The 17,225-nt window shown below is 60.3% G+C and overlaps 2 protein-coding genes across 2 annotated transcripts in view; both read right to left on the bottom strand.

The window, feature by feature from the left end:
* On the bottom strand, positions 1 to 3,288 carry Cd79b (CD79b molecule). The gene is made up of 6 exons (XM_005328207.4): positions 3,144 to 3,288; positions 2,523 to 2,573; positions 1,348 to 1,662; positions 992 to 1,110; positions 651 to 692; positions 1 to 546 (listed from the first exon to the last, which is right to left on the bottom strand). Exons 1-6 carry the CDS (start codon positions 3,208 to 3,210, stop codon positions 448 to 450), a joined length of 693 nt encoding a protein of 230 aa, XP_005328264.1. The 5' UTR covers positions 3,211 to 3,288; the 3' UTR covers positions 1 to 447.
* A 3,568-nt stretch (positions 3,289 to 6,856) lies between these two features.
* Scn4a (sodium voltage-gated channel alpha subunit 4) overlaps positions 6,857 to 17,225 on the bottom strand; it is a 28,854-nt gene continuing 18,485 nt past the window's right edge. Inside the window, exons 15-24 of the mRNA XM_021728410.3 lie at positions 16,504 to 16,639; positions 15,905 to 16,059; positions 15,215 to 15,388; positions 14,612 to 14,734; positions 13,118 to 13,396; positions 12,810 to 12,863; positions 12,467 to 12,604; positions 11,905 to 12,009; positions 11,042 to 11,312; positions 6,857 to 10,156 (exon numbers count right to left, since the gene is read on the bottom strand). Of these exons, the coding sequence (XP_021584085.2) occupies positions 8,910 to 10,156; positions 11,042 to 11,312; positions 11,905 to 12,009; positions 12,467 to 12,604; positions 12,810 to 12,863; positions 13,118 to 13,396; positions 14,612 to 14,734; positions 15,215 to 15,388; positions 15,905 to 16,059; positions 16,504 to 16,639 (2,682 nt within the window). The 3' untranslated portion in view covers positions 6,857 to 8,909. The remainder of the gene's footprint in view (positions 10,157 to 11,041; positions 11,313 to 11,904; positions 12,010 to 12,466; positions 12,605 to 12,809; positions 12,864 to 13,117; positions 13,397 to 14,611; positions 14,735 to 15,214; positions 15,389 to 15,904; positions 16,060 to 16,503; positions 16,640 to 17,225) is intronic.

Raw genomic sequence — 17,225 nt, 5'->3', positions numbered from 1 at the left:
TGGGTTGTCAGACATTGTTTATTCCGTGGGAGAATGGGCTCCAGGCTCGGCGCCCCTGGGAGGGAGGGGATGGGGGAGGGGAACAAAGTTCTCACCGCCCCTTTGGGGGCCATGGCTCTTCCCAGGTTCTGCAGGAAGTGGGTCTGTTCTGAATCCATTTGCTGGTTCCCACAAGTCTCTGCTTTCCAGTCCCAAACCTGGGAATGACCGTGCGTAGCCTCCCCAGAAGGCTGGGTCCACTCTGTCCCCTGAGGACTCCCACTCCCAGTCACTGCCCTCTTGTCCTACTCCAGGTCCTTTGGCAGGAGCTGGGGACCTGGGGCTGGAGGGGGAGGTGGCTTTGGAAGCCATCTGGGGATCCAGGAAGGAGGGGTGGGTGGCGATCCAGGCGGCTCTGAAGCAGTCGGTGAGGCCCGGGGACTGTGCTGGAGCGTGGGCGGCGGCTCCTCACTCCTGGCCTGGGTGCTCCCCAACAGACCACTTTACCTCCCCTGTCCGCAGAGTCACGATGTCCTCGTAGGTGGCTGTCTGGTCAATGTCCAGGCCCTGGAGACATAAAATGGAGCTCAGGCCCGGGCACACCCTCACCGAGCCAACAGACGGCGGCCATGGCCTCTCGGCTCAGAGCCTCCGGGGCCTGGACTCCTTACCTCATAGGTGTGGTCCTCCTCCATTCCTGCCTTGCTGTCATCCTGAGGAGGGTGGAGGGAGGGGTCGGAGTTAGTGTGGCCTAGCCCCTACCCCTGGCTGGGCCAGGCTGGAGAGGGCTGGGGACATGGGCTTGGTGGGGAGGACTGGGGAGGGGGTGGGGAGCAAGGTGGATCCTCCAAGAGCAACTGAAAGGGTGAGTGAACAGGTGAGCCAAAGGGTGGGCCCTGGGGCTGAGCTGGGCCCAGAGGGCAGCCCCGGGTGCTGGCGAGATGGAGACCCTGCCCGTGTCTGGCTTGCCCTGTGGCTGCCTTCCTGGCCGTCTCCCCACCCCTGTGGTCACCTTGTCCAGCAACAGGAAGATGGGCACGATGATGAAGAGGATGATGAGGAGGGTTTGGATCATGATGATGCCATCCTTCAGTGTGTTCCGCCTTTTCAACTGTGCCAAGGTGCTGAACCCTGGGGGAGGCGGAGTGGAGGCCGTGAGGCTGGGGCGGAACCTTCTTGCAGGAGCCCATCCTAAGAGCTCGCAGTGGTGGCTTCTGTGCACCCCTAAGGACCGGCTTCCCAGCATCTGTCCTGGGTGTTCTAGGGCCATGCCACCTCCATAAGTGGCTGCTCCTCCCTGGTGGCGGGCTGGGCTGGGGTGGGTATGGCTGGCTGGCTAAGGGAACACCCGGTCTACCCAGCACACACCCATGACTCGCAGCTCCGTGCCACAGCCACAAAACACAGGCTTGGTGGTGCCATTCTGCTGGCAGAAGTAGATGCCGTTGTCCTCGAACTGGGCGCCTTGGATGGTGAGGGTGTGGACAGAGCCATTCCGGAACTGCAGGATGTGGCCCGGTTCTGGGGGCAGCTCCTGAGGGTCCTGGTCCTTAATTTGCTTCCGGAACCAGGTCACACTGCTGGGGACGCTGGTGGTGTGTATGTAGCAGTGCATCCTCACCACAGAGCCCCGTTTCTTGGCCATGAAGCGTGGATGATGCCATATCCGGGCACAAGAACTTCCTGTGGGTACCAAGGCCAGGCTCAAAATCCTCCTGGGCATTTTCCTGACTGCCGGCCTGTCCTGTAGGTCCCCACCCTGGAGGGCACCTCCCCTGGATCTGCCTATCTTTGCTTCTTAGGGTGTGGGGAGGTCAGGAGCCAGGCCATGTGAGAGGCCACACGCCAAACCACTGGACTCCACCTCTTCCTGACCCATTTGAGTTGTCTTCAGAAGGGCTCTGACCCATTTCTTTTCATGCTCATTACAACAGCCAGGACCAGGCCTCACCCCAAAGCCTGGAGGGCCACAGCTAACTGGCCCTGTCCTTCCAGCTCTCCTTCCCCTGGGCTGTCCTGCACCTGCCTGAAATCCTCAAGGGCTCCCTACTTCCCCCAGAGGATAAAGGCCACATCCTCAGCCTACCAACTGAGACCTCCTCCAGCACCTTGGTGAGCCTCCCCTGTGTGAATCTGTTCTACTGTCTTCTTGAACCCTCGGCTTGGGGTGGTCTCCCACCTGCTCTAAGGACCTCCTTGGTCCCAGTAAGCAGCCCCTAGGAATCTGTGAGCCCCTCACAGATTGCAGGAGCCCATCCTAATTATCCTCATTATGAGGCTGAGCCCAATGCCCCAGCTAGATGGGCCTCGGTAGAATCCTCTCTGACTCCCCTGATCTGAACTCGGCACCCCCAGGGCCAGGACTGGAGCAGCTGGTCTGAAGAGAAGACAGCTGGCTGGGGGTGGGGGCTCAGAGGGAGACCCTAAGGAGGCCTGGGGATTGAAGTCCAGGCAAGGATGGAACACAAGGTCAGCCCCGGAACAGTGACCAGACTTGAACACAGACACACTTGCCCACAGAAGGAGTGGGCAAGGTGACTGACCTTGGAGATTCTGGTGCAAGTCCTCTGCTTTCACTGCTGGCATGGGCTCACCTGCAGGGGGGGAAGTGGGCAGGCCCAGGTCAGGCCTCTGCACCCTCAACTGGCTGCCCCACCCCTGCGCCCTCTGCATGCCAAGGTCCACTGCCCCCTTTCGCGCCCGCTGCTTTGAGACCCCTCGGCTCTCCCTGCCCCTGTGCTGGGAGACACAAGTGGAGAAGGGATACCAGAAGTGGGGAGCCTTGTCCCCAGCTCCCCTCCTCCTCCCAGGCCCAGCTCGTCCACAGCCATAGCTGCCAGCCAGGTCTGTGCCTTGTGCCTCACACCTTTCAGGCAGGACAGGGACTGGGGCTGCAGACCTCAAGCTGGTCACCACTGCTGGGACCCACAGACCCGGGCCCCAGGGCAGCCAGAGGGGGACAGGGAGGCAGAGAGCGTGAGACATAGGAGAAGGCCGAGAGGGTGACACATAGGAGGAGGCCGAGAGGGTGAGACATAGGAGGAGGCCGAGAGGGTGAGACATAGGAGGAGGCCGAGAGGGTGAGACATAGGAGGAGGCCAAGAGCAGGAGACTCAGTCAGCGACACAGAACCAACCCAGGAGGCCTCGTCACGGCCGCCATACCTGAGAGAAGCAGCAGCAGCACCACCAGCCAGTTGCCAGGCACCGGAGACAGCACCAGCCCGGCCATGGTCACAGCTCTGTCCCAGAGCCTGAGCCCGTGACCGTCCGAGGCTCTTGGGGGAAAACGTGTAACTGCCTGGCTGCAGCCCATCACCACCCCGCCTCTTCCCCTCCAGGCCCCTTCCTGCCATGCAAATTGTGACCCAGGGGAGGCCTGGGCTCTCCTGGGACACTGGGGGAGGGTGGGCGTTCATCAGCTGGGCCACTAGGGTTTGAAGGTCGCTGGGGTTGGGCAGCACAGCTGGGAGCCTCGGAGGAAGTCCTGGAAGGGGGGCTTCTGAGTCTTGTGGGGACAGCCTGTGCTTCCCTTCCTGGGTCCCCACCCCATTATTGGTCATCCCTAGGTCTGCCAGCCTCCCGTCTGCAGGCCGCCAGTTCCTGGGAGGGCAAAGCCCTGGGAGTCTTCATGCTAGTAACACCCAGGAGTGAATCTAACCCGCGCTCCCTCTGCTCTGGACCACTTCACCCCGTGAGAAGAGGAGAACTGAGCAAGGGCAGTGCAGGAGCCAGGCACCTGGCAGGAACCCGAGCAGAACCCCTTGTAGGACGTGCAGGTGATTATGTTGGAAGTTGGCCTGTGGAAGAAGGGAGCTACAGAGGTTCTCGAGCAAGAGCACGGCAAATGAGGCAGCCACTCGGGAGAAGATGCATCTTTGCTGCCAAAGTGAGTGAACTAGGTAGAGATGCTCAGAGGAAACCCACCACTTAACAACCCGGGGGGCTTTGCCAGGAGCAGTGGCACATAATTCCAGAGACTTGGGAGGACGAGGCAGGAGGATCTCAAATGAGAGGCCAGGCTCCGAAACTCAGAGAGGCCCTAAGCAACACAAAAACAAAACCCCCCCAAAACCGCAAAAACTATCAGGGAGCTTCTTCAGGGAGTTGTGTGGCACCCGGAGGGCACCAAGGTATTGCCTGCAGCTCCAGGGGGTCTTGGGCAAGGGACAAGGCTAAGAACACGCTCTCAGGTTCTGGAGCTAAAAGGCCCTCTGGCTCTATCCTGCCGTCAGTAGGGCAGGGGACGGACATGCAGCTTTCAGGAGTTCATGTAAACCCAGCTTCACGCCCCTGGTCCAGGGTCCCCCGTAGTAACCCTTGCCCCATGTGCAACCTGCACAACCGTGCAGACTTGCGAACCTCAGCCCCACCGCCAGGTCCTCTCTGAGTTTTGTGTCTCCTGGTGGCTTCGTTCTCTTTCTCGTCCCTTTATTCTTTCTCATACAGTGACCCCCAGGAGAGGAAGACAGATGCTAAGTCCTCTGTCCACATCTCACTGTCCCCATGACCCTCCATTTCTCAAACAGCCTGTGTGGGTGGCAGACCTGCCTGTGTTTGGGGAGCTGCGACCCCAATTCCCACAGCAGGATTGGCACACAGAGGGCCTAGGTGCTCCACCTCTGTCCTGAACATGTGTGTCACCTGACAGGTAGGGCCTGTGCCCGAGGGGAGCAGGCCAGGAAATCGGGGATCCACGGGTTAAGCTTGCATCTGAGGAACAGCTTGTCCCGGGCGGCCCCAGCTATTCTTGCTCATTTCCAGATGTTCTAAATGGAAAAACATTTCTCTGAAAAGGTGTCAGATGTTCAGCTCACAGAACAAACAGCCCAGGAATAAGAACATCACCTGAGGTCAGCCGTGGGGACCTCGGGCCTCTGTGCGACTGGGGGGAGGCTGGAGAGAGGCTGCCCAGGAGCAGACAAAATCCAGGGGTCTCTCTCCAGCCAATTCTACCCCTCCCGAGCCGCTGGTGAGGGAAGCCTTGGTCAGCCTTGGTACTAGCGTCTCCAGAATTTGGGAGGCTGCTGGGGAAGGAGCGGGGCCGTCCTGTGTGGGGGTGTGATCTCAGACCTGTGTGCTCCCTGGGCTGTGGGGTGTGGGGCCTGCTCAGGAGCTGGTCTGGGGGCCCAGGTGACTCCAGGGGACGAGGAGGTTGGCAGAGGGCAGCTAGAATCCTGCAAACTCACAAACGTCAACATCCCCTGCGGCAGGAATGCAGATGTGTCCTCGGGGCTTCATGCCCATTCATGCCAGGCAGGGATTCACCTTCAGGAGGGCTGGAGGCGGTGGGGCCCCCACTGCCTGCAGGGTTATTTGTCACAGTTGGGGGCCGTGTTGTTCCCTGGCTGGTGACAACAGCCCGGAGCCCTGGCCTGGGCCCAGGATGATGCGCTTTCCTTCCCAGAACAGGAGGCTTCGTAAGCCCACCCCCGCCTCTGCCCCCGACTGTCCCTGCCTGCCCACTCGGACATCTGGCAGCCCCCTGCCTTCCAGGAAAACAGCGTCAAAACAAGAGAAGGAGGTGGTGGGGCGGAGTGGGGTTTGGAATGGGACCAGGGGTTCAGATGCGGGGGAAACAAGAGGACAGGGACCCCAGTCACCCTGGGAAGGATAGGAGGGGGAAGAGCCCTGGGGAAGGAGGAACCCTGATCTCTCCGGGCTGCCCGCTCAGGCGCCCTGGGCCCTGGGTGCTTGTGACCGCTGGCTGGGAAGGACTCGGGTTCAAATCCTACCCCCAGGTCGCCGGTGGCTCTCCATGGAGCCCTTACCTGGAGACATTTGAAAATGTGCCAGGGCAACTGAGATGGTCACAGTGGCCACCCCTGGCCTTCATGGGCCAAGGGCACTGAAAGCCCCAGATGGGTGGACAGTGGCCCACAAAGCAGGGTTCCCCCGCCCCCAGGCAGGCAGCACCGTTCTTGTCCTCCTCTGTGTAAAACAGATAATCCCAATGGACTGTTCTTCACAGGGCCTTGCGCGGGGAGGGCCGCTGTGTTTCTGAGCACTTGGGGACGTGGGAGCACAGCACCTGCAGGAGGGGAGCAGCCCCGATGGGTGGGAATAGCCGTGAGATCGGAGCCTGCGTTTTCTGTTCCCTGCTCAGAATTTTGCCTTTTTTCTTCCACTGGTCAAGGCTCAGGAAGAGTAGCCAGACCCCTGCGAGCTTCCTGTCCTCTGGGCCAGGTGACATCTGAAGAAACTTGAAGTGAGAAGAAGCCCCATCCCCAGGGAGGGAGGTCAGCGGCCAGTGGGGCCAGAAAACCCTGTGGGGTGCTCGCTCCACCACCCCAAAAGCCAGAGAGAACTGTGAGGCGGGAAGGGGCACAGGGGCAGTTGAGGGACATCAGGGGCAGCCTGGGAGACAAGGTTTGTGAGTGTCCCTCATCTCTCAAGCTGTGTAACCTCAGGATCTAGGAAAAGGGGGCATAGAAACCCTTAAAAGGTGCAAGTATTTACTTGGAGTAACTCGGTCCTGGGATCCAGAAGTCGTTACCGATAATAAAATCACAGACGGAACGCTGGTCACCCACTGGGTCTGTGGGCTGAGTTTGTCAAATTGCTCTCTGTTGCTCAGAGGCCCAGGTGACACTGGGCTCTCTGGGGCGGGGGTCAGTAGTCCTGGAGGGACAGCATCTCTGAGGAGAGGGAAGGGCTGCCCGTGAGCCCCACAGGCCTTGAGGTCTCTCGGGTGGAGAGGTGAAGGGGGCTCCCGGAGGGTGTGGGGACTCGGGGGCTGCGTGTTGGAGGAGGGACTGGACTCTGCTCACCCTCTTGGTCCCCACTTGGCACCAGGACCCGCGGGTCTGCCTTCCCTCTGGCTGCCCCTGGCCCTCGCCCACGTCCACGCACGCGCCAGGGAGAAACCACACACGAGAGGCCGGGAAGGGTTTATTGTAGGAACTGTACAAAGAAGCTCATCTGCTGGGCTGGCTTGGGGCCAGTTCCCACCTGGACAAGGTGGGAAGGGGCGTCAGTCTGCAGGGGAGGGGCCACGAGCAGGGAGAGGCCAGACCCCACCCATCTCCTCTCCCCCTGCACTGGGTGCAGAGTCTGCGGGGAACATCCAATCGGACAGACCTGAGGCTCGGGCCCGAGAGGGGAAGACAGAGGGGCAGGTGCTGGGCAGGGGGAGCTGACCCCCTCCTGGAAGAACTTCTGAAAGAAGAGGCAGGGTCACTACAGGAAGAGATGGAAGGAATTGAGTCCTTGCACAGAGGAGACACAGGCCCTGGGCGTGACGAGGAGAGGCCCGGGAAGAGGGGAGCTGAGGGAGGGCGGCAGGCTGGGGCAGGCAGGGCAGACAACAGAGAAGACTGGCCCGTGGACACGCACGCATGTGAGTACACGCAGGCACACACATAGACACGTGCATACATACAACTCGTTTTGGAGGTTTGGCGGCTTCCTGAGTTTTAATCAAATGGCGTATGAGAAACAAGAAGGAAAAGAAGATGAACTTAGGCCAATGTGCAGTGTTCACACCCTTGTGGCACAGGTTCACTCTCCCACGTCCAGGCACTCACATGAACAGGCCGGAAGACACACACATGCACGCACACCAGCTGTACTCACACCCGGTCTGACACTCCAGGGCACACTGACACACACACACACACACACACACAGATACCCAGACACACACGAATCTGCTGCACACACACACACACACACACACACACACAGTCACACACACACATACACCCAGCAGAACCCACATACAACTACCCACTCGGGCTACCAGCAGACACAGACCCAGAGGCCCACATACGAGTGACTGAATCCCGACAGCCCTGAGCAGGACTCTCACACCCTCCTCCAGGCCCAGCCTCTGTTCTCCGGAAGCCAGCAGAGCCCAGTGCAGCCATGTCCAGTCTTTGGTGCCAGCTGAAAAGGCTTTCCAGGCAGCAGGAGGTCGGAAGGTTGAGCCCCAGCTGGGTTAGCCTTCCCTGCTGCAGGCCCCAGGGTTGACGTCTCTTAGGGTCACTTTTAGGAGGTGGGAAATGGGGAGGAGGGGAGAAGAGATGGGCAGGGGGAAGATGAGAAGGAGAGATCTCTGAGACTTGGTGGGGCACAAGGCACCCTGGTGGCCTAATGAAGGTGTCAGGAGGGGAGAGAGGGAAGGAACAGAGTCTTCGTACTGAGCATCAGGGTCCCCGGCCCCATCCATGCCTGGACACTCCGGCCGAGGGCGGTGACTTGGCTGGCAGGACCCAGCCTGTTCTACCCATTCATTCTTCTGAGAAAAGGGCAATTCCTAAGTGGAATCCTTCTTTCTGCTCTTCCCCTGGGGGCCAGCCAGGGAAGCTGTCCACGGGAAGGATTTCAGGCGTCACAGTCCCAGCCTGATGCAGCAGGATCCAGTGGCCAACTGGGCTTGTGGAGCAATTTCTGGACCAGTAACATTTCCCTCTTCCAATGGAATTCCTGAGCTGGCAGAGGGAACTGCATCCCAGAGTCAGCGCGGCAGACGTCCACACTCACTGAGGTTAAGACATCTTTGCCCAGGCTGGAACTGGGGGGCCCGGGCCACTTCAGGGGGAGAGGCCAGTAGCCCTTAAGACTCCGGTGACAAGAGGGCAGCCAAGCCCTCCATGGTAGGCTGGGTCCTCCCCAGGTGGGGGACAGAGATTCTGAGATTTGATCTCCCCCTGACTAAGAGGAGGGGTGGCGGGGCCCGTGGGGGAGATGAGAGCAACTTGAAGATGAACTCACCGAGGCAGGGGCTTCCACCCACCCTGGGCCCCGAAGGCAACTCCCACTTGCTCTGGCCTAAGTGTCAACCCCAGCATGGCCAAATCCTATCCTCCCAAAGGGAGCCAGACGCAGTCCTGGATGCAAAGCCCAGCTCCGCCTGTCACTCGGCCCGCAGGCACCTTGGGGGAGCTCTGGGCCTATGCCCACGCTCGCCCGCCACCTCCACGCTACCTGCTAGACGAGAGACTCTTTGACCCCTGGCCTCACCGTCTGCCCTGGTGGCGGGGAGGAAGGCAGGGCGGCGTCTGAGGGGCTCACAGGAGTAGGCGGGGTGGTGTCTGAGGGGCTGACAGGCGTGAGCCCCGTGGTGGTGGGCCCCGTCTCCTCCCCCTGGCTCTGCGCAGCGCGGTCCCCGTTGTTCTCGGGGCCGTACATCTTGCTCATGGTGCTGGCGATGAGCCCCTCCTTCTCGGGGGCCCCGTCCCCGCTGCCGTCCTGGCTGTGGCGGTACATGTAAGAGGCCTGCTTCACAGAGCGCTGCAGCAGGTGCCGGCGGTAGGCCCTCTGGATCTTGATGGCGCACACCTCCTCGTGCTTCCTCTTGAGGGTGGTGGTGATGGGCTCGTAGGAGACCTTGGAAGGGTTGGCCGCCATGAACTTCTCCTCCATGGTCTGCTTGAGAGCGTCCATTTCCCCAGAGTCGCCCAGCACCTCTTTGGTCAGGGCAAAGAGGATGTCCAGGCAGTGGATCTTGTCCCCTGGTACCATGGGCAGGTCCAGCGTGATGAGCTTGATCTTGTTGGGCTTGGCGATCCTCAGCGGCTCCTGCAGAGTGTCCACGAAGTCCGAGAGGCGGCTGTAGTCGATGAACTGCGTGGCATCGGGGTCAAACTTCTCCCAGGTCTCATAGAACATCTCAAAGTCATCCTCGCCGAGGGGCTCGCTGCTCTCCTCAGTGGCCACGTTGAAGTTCTCCAGGATGATGGCGATGTACATGTTGACCACGATGAGGAAGGAGATGATGATGTAGCTGCAGAAGAAGCAGATGCCGATGGACGGGTTGCCACAGTCGCCCCTGACACTGGTGCCTGGGTTCTCAAGCGTGGGGTCGCAGTCCGGGGGCCCACTGTTGAGGATGGGGTTCAGAAGCCCGTCCCAGCCAGCCGACGTGGTGATCTCAAAGAGGCAGATGATGCTGTTGCCGAAGGTCTCGAAGTTGAACATGTCGTCGATGCCCGACTCCTTCTTGACGTAGGCAAAGTTGGACATGCCGAAGATGGAGTAGATGAACATGACCAGGAAGAGGAGGAGGCCGATGTTGAAGAGGGCAGGCAGCGACATCATGAGGGCGAAGAGCAGCGTCCGGATGCCCTTGGCTCCGCGGATCAGCCGCAGGACACGACCGATCCGAGCCAGGCGGATCACACGGAACAGTGTGGGTGACACGAAGTATTTCTGGATCAGGTCCGACAGCGCGAGGCCTGCAGGGAGGAGTGGAGGTGGGTCAGAGAGTGCCGGGCGTGTGGGGCTCAGGGGCCTGGCCTGGTGCACCCTGCCTCAGTGAGGGGCAGGTGGAGCCAACCCTCCCAGCACAGGCAGGACGACCTGAGCAGGCCAGGACAGCTGGAGGTGGGATGTGCTAAGGGTGACGGGCGAGGGTAAGGCCCATCTTAAGGCTGTTTGCAGATGACACGGGTGGCAGTGGGGTGGGGAGGACAGCTCTGCCATCTGGGCATGCCACTTAACTTGCTGTGACTCAGCTGCCTGCTCTGTAAACCGAGGGTATTAGCCCGACCACCTGTGGCATTGCTGTGAACAACTGAGATGCGGCCTGTAAAGCGCATGGCAGAGCCAGGCTTGTAGGAAGCGCTAAGCCGTGGCTTGTACTGTCCCGGTTAGGCACATTCTGTGTTCTTCTCAGTGTGTGCAGGTCCTGGAATCACCTTACGTTTTCTGCTCCATATGTGGACACCTGAGCACAGGTACGTCAGGTCAACGTGTTTCCTGAGGTGTATTCATGTGTGCACAGGTGACAGGCTGCCTATGAGCATGAGCACTGAGAATGAATGGCAGGTGCACGCATGTGTGTGTGTGTGTGTGTGTGTGTGTGTGTGTTTGGTGCTGGGGATTGAACCCAGGGTACCACACCACTGAGCCTCATCCCCAGCCCTTGTTATTTTTTGAGACAAATCTTGCATAGTTGCCCAGGCTGCCTTCAAACTTGGAATCCTCCTGCCTCAGGCTCTCCGTTGCTGGGATTACAGGCATGTGCCACTGCACCGGCCACATGTGTGCTTGCGTGGGTTTGTGTGAGTGTGCCAGGTGCACGAGGAAGGCTTTCATCTCAGTGCTGCGCCCCAGCTCACCCACAATGGACAGGATGACCACCACGAAGTCGAAGATGTTCCAGCCCACGGTGAAGTAGTACTGGCGCAGGGCGAACATCTTGAGCACGCACTCCCCCGTGAAGATGATGATGAAGACCATGTTGATGTTGTACAGGATGTCCACCTTGAGCTGGCTCTGGTCGTCCGTCTCCACCATCATGGTGACCATGTTGAGGCAGATGAGGATCATGATGGTGATGTCGAACACCTGCTTCGTCACGAAGTCATACACCATGCCCTGGATCTTGTTCTGCAGCACAAAGGGGTGTGTCGGCATGTATGTGTGTGGGCGTGGGGTGGCGGGGCACAGGCAGGGTCAGGACAGGATGGGAACATTCAGGAGACACAGGAGGGTACGATGGCACCACACAGAGGACACACAGAAAAGAGGGGTCAGGGCCGATGATGGAGTCTGCCACAGGAGGGAAAGGCCTGTGACCATGCCATCCTGGAGCATCACTCTGGGATCCTTCCTCCTTTCAAAGTCCCCCTCATTCTTCTCCCAAAGCCATTGCTCACTGGGGAGGGTGTCTGGCCATGCTCTCTCCCCCTCTTGTCAGGGTCTCTGTCCCAGGGATTACTGAGGGTCCCAGGTGAGGAGGTGGATGGACACTGAGGTCTTGTGCAGGACTGGATAAGGGGTAAACTGGTAACTGGAGTCTAGTGGCAGCTGCTGTGTGTGCATACGGTATCTCTGTGCACTATGACTCCCAGCAGGTGGGCTCACTTCACTCAGGAACACAGCCCGAGAGGCAGAGAGCAGGCTGCTGTTGGACCCCAGTGACCCCCTGGGGCAGAAGCCTGGTACAAGCCACAGGAGGAGGGGTCCAGAGGGCTGGTACCTGGGGCCGGGGAATTGGCTTCTGGGGCTTCTTGGAGCCAAGCTTCTTCATGGCATTATAGTACTTCTTCTGTTCCTCTGTCATGAAGATGTCTTTCCCTCCAAAGTACAGTGGAATAGGGCACATAAGGTTGGGCTGGAGCCCGCTCCCTGCCTTCAGGACTCCCCCCACCCTCATCAGGCACCACCATTAAGGCAGACTCTGTTCCTGCAGAGGCCCCTGGTGGGGAGGGGGAGGGGTTTGGGAGGGGCCAGAGATGGAGGGAGGGGGCGGAGGGAAGAGGACCGAGGTTGCTTTGAAGCTTAGGTTGGGTCAATTTCCATCAATGTCCTTAGAGTAACCCAGCAAGGCCGGTCGTGTCCTCCTCATTTTATACACCAGGGAACCAAGGTTGAAGGGGCCGCGTCACTGGAGGGATTTGGAATCAGGCTTGCTGCCCGAACGCAGCACAGGGCCTGCTCCGGCAGCGCTGGTGACCACAGGAAGGAATGAGTGGACAGGGAGGGGAGGCGGGAGCCGAGGTGGCTGGGGTGGGCCAGGGGCAGGTGGGCAAGATACTCATCTTCTTTTTCTGCTGGTTGAAGTTGTCGATGATGACGCCGATGAAGAGGTTGAGCGTGAAGAAGGACCCGAAGATGATGAAGATGACGAAGTAGAGGTACATGTAGAGGTTCACCTCGTACTGCGGCTGCTCCTCCTTCTGCAGGGGCCACGGGACAGGACAGGGTGGGGTGCGTGCCTGGGGTTCTCCCCGCTCCCTCAAGCACTCTGAGCAGGGGTCACCCAACCCCAGGCGGCAGGGACTCCCGAGGAGACAGCATGGAAGGGACGGATGGCAGAACATGTCCCCGGGCCATGGTCTGCCCTGGCTTGCTCACCAGTCACATCTCCGAGAGCTGACTCACCTCCCGGGAGTCCACAGCTGCATACATGATGTCCATCCAACCCTTGAAGGTGGCCTGGGGAGGCGGGGTGCTGTGTGAGGGGTGGGGGCTTCACCCAAGGGTTTCCTCCCCTTCCAGCCTGGCTCTGGAGGCCACCTGCCACAGCCCCATGGGGGCAGGCATCAGAGATCAGAGAGATCTGGACACGACTTTGGGGTCCCACAGCATTGGAAGCAAGGTGGGAAGTTCCCTTACAAAGGGGTGACAGTGGATTTGGGTGCAGAAGCTTGTGAGCACTTCTGTGCCAGCTCAGGTCCAGTGACACTCACCACCTGCAGGAGGGAGAGGTAGCCCAGACCCACGTTGTCGTAGTTGACCTTGACATTGAGCCAGCGAACCTGGCCCGTGTGCATGAGGCTTTCGCATTCAGACTTGTTGTTGACCTCGGAGATGTCGAACCTCTCTGAGGTGGTGGTGTTGATGCAGTAGTAGAACTTTCCAGCAAACAAGTTGACACCCATGATGCTAAAGATGAGCCAGAAGATGAGGCAGACAAGCAGCACGTTCATGATGGAGGGGATGGCGCCCAGGAGGGCGTTCACCACCACCTGGGGGCAGAGTCGGGGGTCACCGCCAGAGCCTCTCCTAGGCCTCTGAGAGAAGGCTCCCCGCTGCACCCCAACAGAGGACCAGGCTGAGCCTTGTCATTTAGGGAGGGCTGATTTGAGCCAGGCCTGGGGGGAAGCTGTCTGGTGGGTGTCTGTGGGGGTGGAGTGAGGGCGGTAGGCTTGGGGAGCCGCCAGATGGGGGGTTGGGGAGGCCACTCTGCTTGGCTGGAGCTGCCAAGAAACCACTGGGCTTCTCTGGAAGCAGTCTTGTCACGGGTCACCAGGCAGGAGACAAACACTTTCCTCAGCCCCCATAGGAAACTCAGCCACGTGACCGGGCCCTGCTGGCAGCTCAATTAGTGGTACATACACAGAAAGGCCTAGAAGAGAGAAGGCCCGGGGCTTTGAAGCAGCAGGACCCCAAGGCTGGACCTCTGTTCCTTATATCCCTGGTCACACAGGCCACCAAACTGTTTGGTGGTCTGACCTGAGAACCGTCCCTTTCAAGAAGGAGCCATTTCGTGTCCTCCAGGCAGAGGGGATGGCAGAAGCCTGGTGTGCTGCCCGGGAGAGCTCTGTTCTGGGCTGAAGCACCACCCAGCCGTGTGGCCATCGAGAAGTTATACCCCTCAGTGGGGAAGAGTCCTTGGCCTTGGGCTGGGAGGGCCTGGCATCGGGCTGGCCTCTTGAATGAGCCCGGAACCCACCAATTCCGAGGGGTCTTTGTGGAGCAGGTCTCTCTGGTGGCAGTCCTTCCTTGGCGGGGACGTCCCTTTGCCTTGCCCAGACCCTGTGTTTACCTGCCACTTCCGCTGTCAAGGGCCTGAGGGGATCTTCTCTAAACTGACCCTAAACTGGAGCTCAAGGGCAGGTAGCTCGGGGCCAGGGTGCCAACACCTTCACACTTGCTTATGTTTCATGGCCCTTGGGGGCCCAGGCTGAGGTCAGGGAAGGACACCCAGAAACCCACAGGCCTTCCTTCCTTCCTTCCTCTCCCTGCTCAGCCTTCCTGGGTGCTGCCCCCTAGTGGTGGAGCACACCAGCTGAGGGGGCTGAGAGTGGGGACCGGGCAGGCACAGGTGTCTCAGGGCCCCGCTCCCAGTCCTCAGCACTTTGAGCCCTCTGCCTGCTCCTGGTGGTGGCTGGGGTACAGACACACGCCCTCCACCCTTCCCGCAGGTGGCTGCTCCCCCATCCTGAGCCCTCTGGACCCACCCTCATGCCCTCGAATCGGGACAGTGCCCTCAGGGGACGCAGGGCCCGCAGCGTGCGCAGGGATTTGATGGGACCCAGCTCTGAGTAGCCCAGCCAGTTGGCCACCAGACTGATGATGGAGACCTGCAAAGGAAGAATGGGTGGTCAGTGAGTGCAGGTCACCCTAAGCCCAGGGACACAGCCCCTGGGTACAAGCCCCTCAGGGTGGGAGTCTTCCTGAGCTAACTGTTCCTGGTTGTCTCCCTCTAGTCCCTTCCCTAGTGGGAGCAGCAGTCCAGGGACCTGTCCCAGCATCCCTAGAGCCTGTGCTCCAGCCCATTGATGCCACCAATTAACTGGAGATGACAGTGAACAGGAGGGACGGTACCTGCCTCCTTCGTGGACCTGTGTGCCCATTAAAGAGGATATGGAAATCCTCCGCACACATTGGCAGACCCCCAGCCTGAGGACAGAGATGGCCTTTTGTTCCCCAGCCTGGTCAGCTGTGTCTTTGTGAGGAGCAGGGCTGACTGGAGCTTGGACTTCCCGTGCAAGGGCCCCCTAAAGTCCTCGGCCAGGACAGCCTCCGGAGCTGGCTGTGGGTCCAGGGCAGGGCAGACTCACGTCCACGATGAGGAAGTCGAGCCAGCACCAGGCGTTGGTGAAGTACACCTTGAAGCCGTAGGCCACCCACTTGAGCAGCATCTCCAGGATGAAGATGTAGGTGAAGACCTTGTCAGCGTACTCCAGGATGGTGCGGATGACCCGCCGCTGCTCGATGTAGATGTCCTCGAAGGCCTGAGGGGCACCAGCATGACCTGTGGGTGGCCAGGGGCCCAGAGGCCGGGGCAGCAGCCACATCCCCTACCCTGCCTGAAGCCGCTGGTTCCCAGGGGTCTGCCATGGGAGCCAGATGGGCAGCAGTGGACATCTCCCAGCCCTCTCTCCATCATGGGGAGGGGTAGGCTTCCCGGCGGGGAGGAGTCTCTTGGTTGTCAATCATCTGCCAGAGGGTTTCACAGTGACATAGGTTCAGTTTTGCCCCCATGTTCCCGGGGCCCACCTGCCTCCTCTTTGGCCGGGAGAGCATACAAGTCAGAACCCACAGAACAAGGGGGCCTGTCTGTCACTTTAAGAAGCTGACCCATTCTGGAACCTATCCTGGAGGTCGAGGTGAGTCCCTTTAGGATTCTTTGGATTCAGGACTGTCTAGGCCCCATCCACTCCTGGTATGGAGTGACAGCGCCCTAGGGGGACCTGCTTGGGACTTGGCACCTGCCTCTGCCTGTGCCCCATCCCCTGGGGGGTGCTTACCAGGGCCCCACTGCTGAGCAGGATCATGAAGACAATGAAGGTCTCGAACCAGTTGTGCTCAACGATCTTGAAGCAAGCCCTGCGGAGGGTCCACCACATCTTCCCGCGGCCCTGGGAGATGTCCACATAGAGGCAGGGGCAGCGCTGCACGCAGGCTGGGGACAGGGACAGGCATCATGTCATAAGCCTAGGGCTGCCTCGGGGTGCCTCTCCCCAGCCTCCACCTCACTGTCCTCAGACCCAGGGTTCCATCTGGCTCATGTGGGGGGCTTAGGTCCTCCCTTCACAACCCGTTCCGCCATGTATCAACTGCGCCAGGGATGGATGCTCTGCAAACAGGGCTCAGGCCACCTACTGTCCCCATCCTCCCCCAACCTTGCCCAAGCAGGCTTCAGACAATCCAGCCCAGGACCTTTGAACAAAAATGTTTCTCCAGGGTCAGCTCCCCAGAGTGAGGCAGGGGAGGGCAGCACTGGCGAAGAGGGCGGCCTGCTTTCCTACGGCCTCCTCTGGCCCTGGTGTGGCCTGCCCCTTATAGGGACGCTGGGCTGGGGGAGGCCCAGGCCAGGTGAGGGTGCTGGCCGTGGGTGTATCCTCACCCTCCGTGAAGCACTCCTCAGGCTGCTCCCCGTCGGGGTCCTCCTCAGCCTGCTCCGCGGGGTCCTCTTCGGGGGGCTTGTAGTCGGCCGTGCTGCAGACGGAGGAGTTCCCATCGTAGAGGGGCTGCGGCGGCTTCTGCAGGGGCCACAGGGGCTCATGACCCCCGGGTCCTGAGAGACCCCTCATCCTCCCACCAGGTGGGGCAGGCCAGACCTGTCCACCCCCATCCGTCCACTCAGCCCTGGTTACTGAACAGACAGTGCGGAGGTGGCCTTGGTCCTGCCTGTGTGCCACATGAGGGCTGGGGGGGGGGAAGGGGGGCATGAAGAGACGGGTAAGGGTCTCGGGTAAGGGAAGAACCTGGGACAGAGCTGGGGAGGAGGTGGCTGCGTGGGGCTCAGGCTGCTGGGTGATCTGGGAGGTGTTGGGGGCACGAGGGGCCTGGAAGAGGAGAAAAGGCCTGTAGGTCCTTCTGCGAGGGCAGGAGTAAGAAAAGAGGTCAGGAAGGAGCTGGACCTTCACAGGCCGCAGAGAACAGGCATGTGGTGCCCCCAGTGTCCGAGACCTCCCACCCCAGGGGCTGTTTGGCTGACGGATCCAGGAAGGATGGAAAACTTTCCCCAGCCAAGGCCCCAGTCTGGCGCCAAGGGAACCTGATCGGAGTGGGGGTGGGGGGGGCCAGGCCAGGCCTCCTCCCACCTCCTCCTGGTGCTGTCCCAGG

Source organism: Ictidomys tridecemlineatus, chromosome 3 (genome assembly GCF_052094955.1).
Source record: "Ictidomys tridecemlineatus isolate mIctTri1 chromosome 3, mIctTri1.hap1, whole genome shotgun sequence".
Lineage (NCBI taxonomy): Eukaryota > Metazoa > Chordata > Mammalia > Rodentia > Sciuridae > Ictidomys > Ictidomys tridecemlineatus.
Note: the sequence above shows the minus strand (reverse complement) of the source record. Positions and strands in the feature narration are given on the sequence as shown.